Consider the following 6317-nt stretch of genomic DNA (forward strand, 5'->3'; position numbering starts at 1 on the left):
CTCGCACAAGAAATTCTAGAGTTATAGGCGGCTCTTTGCAATCACTTGTAAAAGGATTGTACACGTAAACTGCATTACTAAACAGATGATCACATATACACAGTAGTCCGTGACACGAGTCGAATCCAATAGTACAGGGATAAAAGTATAAATATAAAAATTCTTAACGGGTTAACGATTTATCCTATAAGAAAATTGAGTAATCCACCTCCAAACCGTTAAGCCGTTAATTGTAAAATCTCAATCCGTTCACTAACCATTACCCTGATAACCCGATACCAATAAGCCATCGATTCGGTTCGGTTAACGATTACGGTTCGGTTTTGAGCAGCCCTAATTACCCGTAAAAAACAGGTTAGTCCGTGCTATTTTGACCTTAATTATACTATTTCATTGATAAAGATAAAAACGTAAGTACTAAAACATAATTAAAACATAAGTAACATAAATTGAAGGGATAACTAAAAGGACTCGGGAAAACCATAAGTAGATAGATCGCGACGCAGTCGCCGCGCAAAACCTCTGTTTCAGGCCACGAATCGTTCGCAGACCAACTGATCTATTTTTTTGAAGTTGAAAAATAACGAATCGAGGAAGCGAATTTGATTTAAATAGAAGAGATGGCCAAGACAAAGCATCAAAAGGCCAAACCCAACAAACAATCCCATGTACGTTCCTTCAAAATAATTTAAACTCCTTATCTCTACTGTTTTCGCTCTTTGTTAATCAAATTTATTGGTGAAAGCATAGGAGGTCTGAAAGATATGGGTTACCACATGTGAATACCAGATAAAAAACAGTCTAATTATGATGAATTGTACAGATGATTCATATAAGGGATTTCAATTAGTTTGGGATTTAAACACATTTGATTAATTTCTATATTTTTTTCATGCCACCTTAGGCTGAGAAATTCTTGTTAACGCCAAGGGTGTGGAGGAGAACGATGAGGTTTCAGGTTCAAATCTTAGGGGAGGCGAAAACACTAAGTGATTTCTTCCATCTGCCTAAGTTTAGGCGGGTAGAGTAGCTGGTACCTGGTACCTGGTACCTGTGTGGTGGGAGGTAGCAGGCGCCATTGTCATAAAAGAAGTGTTGAGCTAACATAGTGTGATTCTGTTCGCTTTGGACCAAGTCACACAGTTTTCCCCAAAAGGCCTCAGTATTCCCACTTTATATGTAGCTTCGCAATTTTTGTTGTCGTACACCAAACAAATTTTTTTTACTTCAGATGGTGTAAATATGGAAATTGAGTGTGCTGGTTAACAATATACTGAGGCTATGTGCTTTCTTTGTTACTGTTGTTGTGCTGAATCATGCATATGCAACAGGCTAAAAAACATGGGAAGCAGGCTGATATATCTGAATTTCGAGCTCAGCTTGATGCATTGGGCTTAAAAATTATTCAAGTGACGGCAGATGGAAATTGTTTCTTCAGGTTTGTACTTAGTAAGATACCCCTTTTTCTACATGTTGGTCTGTATCATAATCCGCGTGAATGTGTATGTAAACTCGATGCATGTTCATCGTTTGGTTTAGAAATGCATAAGATGTGACCTTAATCTATATTAGGGTTGTATATCTAAGCAATGTATTTTAATACTTAGCAAGTTCTTGAGGTTTCCATGCCACATGTAATAGTAAAGAGTGCTTACTTGAGCTTCTGGATAAAGGTTAAGCAATCACTGTATTTACGCAGGGGATTAGCTGATCAATTGGAAGGCAATGAGGAGGAGCATGAGAAATATCGGGATATGGTTGTAAAGTTTATCAGGGTACGAGTTCTTCAGATGACTTGATTTTATTTCAGTATGCTATCAGGTGACATGGAATTATCTCCGTGCAATCTTGTCATTCAATGCAAGATACACTCAGGATACACCTAGGAACAGTATTTGGTAGCTATGATGTTGGTGTTATTTGTAGTTTGGTTATGAATATCCTGTTGTATTAAAAAAATAGGGATAAAAGGGATATTGAGGTTAAAGTTAAATTTTGAAATAGAGGGGTTACTGTGTAATTAGAAAAACCTGAAAATTACAACGAATAATAAAGCCTACGATGCTTGGGATAGGAAGTAGGAGGAATTAGAAGTTCTGAAACTTGGAATGAATTAGGGATCTGGAATCATGAAATTTCACAGCTACCAGCCAGGGTTTCATATGAGATTCCGAAGGAAGAGGGCAAGGGGGAGAAGCAAAATTGAAGTTGTCTGGTTGCAGGATTTCGAACAGGAAGGTGATTTAGGTAAAAAAAAAAATTAGTAATACAAGAAAGAACACAATCTGGCTTTATTCTCAAAGTTTGCATTTTTCGACAGTATCTGTATTTGATATGAGCTCCGTAATCAGTATTCGTAGTTACACTAAATAGCTGAAGATGTTTTTCACAAGTGGTAGGATTTTTAAGTTTATTAATAGTTCAGAAAACCTTAATTAAAACAATCAAACTTCACTAAGAGGATTCATATAATTATCCCAATTAGTTTGGTATTGAGGCACAAATGGATTTTGTGAAAAGTTTATGTTAGGATGTAATCTCTAACTGTGTTGAGATTCTTACGTTCAATTACAGTTCTACTGAGAAGTAATGTCATTTTGGCAAGGCAAGAAGAAGTAGCTTAGAAACTTAAGTTTCTTCTACAGCTGTTGTTTTAAATTTTCCTTTATTTTCACTCTCTAGTGTCTACCTTTATTTTCCTCCTACGGTTTTGGCCTAGTGGTAAGAGCATAACGGGTAAAGTGTGGGTTAGACGGACATCACGAGTTCGAATCCTGGGCAGACAAAAAAGCCTGGCATTTAGTGGAGAAGGTAGAGGGGCGGGCCCATTATCCATCAAGTTTTGAATCGTGCACTAGCTGGCCTCAAGGATTTCTTGGTTATTAAAAAAAGAAAAAAGAAAGTGTCTACCTTTACTCTCTTCTCTGAGCTTATTCCCCATAATTTGTCAGCAAAGCTGCTGACACCGTCAATGTTATCTATATATTTCTCTGGCATGAAGGCAGGAAGAACTGAGCCATGCTTGTGACATATATGCTATGTACTATTTTTGTCATATTGTTCTATCCTCTGACTAGTGTTACTCCCGAACGCACACGCAAATATACGTGGTCGACAAGTAATATAGGGTTGTAAGTCCAGATATCGTACCCACAGGGATTTGTGATTAACTATCAACTATATTAAACCCAAACAATTAATCTGTTCAAGCGAATCTTAAAGTATGAATAATTAACTCAAACTAATCTAGAGTAACAAACGAAGAGATTAAAGAAAAACAAGTGGGCAATATTAGAGAAGAATTCAATGAGAGAAAATATTCTAGAGCTATGGGTTAGCTAACAATCCCGTTGAGTTTTCTACCTAAATTGTCTAATTAATTTTTCTAGTTTATTGATTGACGGGGTTAATATTGCTCATAGCCTTCTCCCGAAGTACAACTCGCCTATTCAAGCTAACCTAACGCCTATATTCCTATGGAATTAGGATTAACAAGAACACATTTATAATTCCCGTATAATAACCAAGCAAGGCGATTAGGTATATTCCTATCCTAACCACAAATCTTTTCCCGATACTCGAGTTCAAGATCTTGCTCTATTCAATCTTATATGCAATCTAGAATTCTCTCTCCCCAGTTCAATCCTAGATTCGTAAATAGTATTCAATTGGTGATCAAGCAATCAAATAATTAAGTGCAAGATTGAATAAATAAACCAATATAACAAAATAATAAGAACAATTCAAGCTTCAAACTACAACGTTCATGTAGCATCCAAACTCTAGAACTAATAAACTATGAGATTACAGGAAGAGGAGAAGAAAAACTAGTTAGAAGCCTCCTCCAAGCGTGGTGTGTGTTCCCCCCACGTGAATTCTCCTTCAAAGTATGTTAGATCCCCTCCAAATTAGGTTTAGGACCCCTTTTATACGAGTTGGGACCGTGTAGGGCCAAAATAACCTTGTCCCAGACGAAATAGGAGAAATCCCCCCCCCCCCCTAGCGTCCAGACCAGCGCCTAGCGCTGGACTTGGCGCTGAAAGCAGTAACATTTTTGCAATTTCAATTCTTCTCTCGATTTGAATTGGATTTCATTATTTTCTTGTCTTACATTGGGGGGACAAACACCAAAGGGTGTCCCCCATTTTTTTATTCTTTTATTTCTTTCTTTTTCTTCCCCGTTTTATTCAATTTTGCTGCAAATCTCTTCATCTTCACACTGCTTTATTCCTACACAGTTAAAATACGATATTAAGCACAAAGTAATATGATTAATAGTCAAAAGATGATTAAAAGTATTGGAATGTAAGGCAACAATGGGTAAATATATGTATTTTTGACCGAATATCAACTAATGTGCAGGGTGGTCGGGGAGAGGAGTGTTGGAATCTGCTGAGAGTCCAATATGTCTGCACATTAGTCATAGGATAGAACTATTGCAGGGTGGGTCTGGGAGAGGGGTGTTGGAATCCTATGACTATATGCTATTTTCTAACTACTTTTGGAGTGTTTTCTTCAGTTTCAACTTAGACTGCAAAATTATTCATCTATTGATTTTTTAGGACATTTGCTATCAAGTGTTTTTTTGGGTCCATGTTTGTCTAGCCACGATAAGGACTTTTTTGAACAAATAATTGTTCAGATAGTTATGATGTTAGCCAAGTGCTCTCGTATATGAAGATATTACTTGTTTCCAACAAGCTCTTTTGATTTTGATATAGCAAAAATTGCTAATAACCTCCACTGCAACCTCCAAGGCATCACTTTTGTCTTTAGTTTTTGTGTATCCTAGTTCTGCTGTTACATCATGTTCTCTAGTACTTAGTACACTGAAACAGATTTTTAAGGTACTAATAGTGGAGCTATATTTAACAGAATAACCGTGATAAATTTGAGCCTTTTATTGAAGATGAAGTACCATTTGATGAATATTGTGAGTCCATGGAGAAGGATGGCACTTGGGCTGGACATATGGAATTACAAGCAGCTTCTCTTGTTACTCATACTAATATATGCATTCACCGAGTACGTCTTCTCCCCCCACTTAATCCCTCTTATACTTCTAGGCAGTTCTTGATTCTTTAGAACATCTAGATCTTTAAACATAAAAGTTGCTCATTTCATGCTCTGACTGATGTCCAAGGGATTTTAGATTGACTGACTTTTTACGTTCAATGTGGTACAGCATATGTCACCTCGCTGGTACATACAGAATTTTGACAACCGTGATTCTCGGATGCTTCATCTGTAAGTGTTGAAAGAATATGAGGTTTCAGCTTTCACTTGCTTATGCATTTGTTTGTCCAGATATTGTTATTCTTCTTAATGTTATACAATATTTTATTATCATATAAAGCATGCTATAGTTTGACTCAATAAGAGTAAAGTAGAGCCCCTCCACAACATGTTTTTCTTTAGTTGTTTAACAGGAACATTTCTTAGCTGGGTTAGGATTGTTGGAGGACTGATACGAGTCATTTTCATTAATATATTTATTTAGGGCAGTTATAATTGGCATTTAGCAGGTTTACCATCAGTGTTGTCAAAGGCTCATGCTTAAACCCTGAAGCTCAAAAAGGTTCAGGGAGGGCGCTTCCCTCGCTAAAGCTACGCTTCTATGTAGGCAAGGCACTAAGGCGTGCGCCTTATTGCCCATACATTCTATTAAACACAAATATAATTGGCAAAGAGATGCTAATTGTTAAGGAAAATTATGAATGGATTTGTCACTTTTTTCTTGCATTACAGATATATTTTTATTGTTTTTCTTCATTGCGCCTTGTTTTGCTTAAAGCCCTGATAGACCTGAACCGCTTTTTAAAGCTTTTCGCCTTTAACAACATGCTGCATTCGCGTTGCAATAATAGAATAGTCTTATGGGAGATGAGTTTTAGTATATTAGTTGTTGGAGGAGAAAGAGGAACTAGATGCGGAATAGACAGTCTGGTACTTTTATTGAAGGTAAAAGTTGTTTTGTTTTTATTTATAGTTTACATTCTCTGCGACCAGTCTAATTTTGTATTTGCTAATGTCATTCTTATAGAACAAAAGAGCGTCATGGCAGAAACTCGTAATTGATAGCTTAACTGAAGGAGGAGGAAAATTCAGTATAGTACTATCTATGATATGTTCCAGTGCTCGACATTTAGTTATATCTCCTGTTCTTTGAAGCTTCTTTTCTTTCAGAGACCCAGTTGAATGTTTGTAACCTTGTTCCTCCATCATGATTCTCCTAGTTGTCCTCATGCTTGCTGTTTATTTCTTCACTTCAAAGTCTTCTTTGGTTTTTTTTTTTGGGAGTGAGGGGGGGGGGGTGG

At 36.8% G+C, this 6317-nt stretch overlaps 1 protein-coding gene across 2 annotated transcripts in view; it reads left to right on the forward strand.

Moving 5' to 3' along the window:
- The first annotated feature begins 454 nt into the window (after positions 1-454).
- LOC109210567 (OTU domain-containing protein 3) overlaps positions 455-6317 on the forward strand; it is an 11962-nt gene continuing 6099 nt past the window's right edge. For both annotated transcript variants that reach the window (XM_019373996.1, XM_019373997.1), the window contains exons 1-5: positions 455-668; positions 1332-1438; positions 1700-1775; positions 4876-5025; positions 5186-5247. In XM_019373996.1, coding sequence (XP_019229541.1) covers positions 621-668; positions 1332-1438; positions 1700-1775; positions 4876-5025; positions 5186-5247 — 443 coding nt within the window. In that variant the 5' untranslated portion in view covers positions 455-620. The remainder of the gene's footprint in view (positions 669-1331; positions 1439-1699; positions 1776-4875; positions 5026-5185; positions 5248-6317) is intronic.

This window comes from Nicotiana attenuata, unplaced genomic scaffold, assembly GCF_001879085.1.
Source record: "Nicotiana attenuata strain UT unplaced genomic scaffold, NIATTr2, whole genome shotgun sequence".
In the NCBI taxonomy this organism is placed as follows: domain Eukaryota; kingdom Viridiplantae; phylum Streptophyta; class Magnoliopsida; order Solanales; family Solanaceae; genus Nicotiana; species Nicotiana attenuata.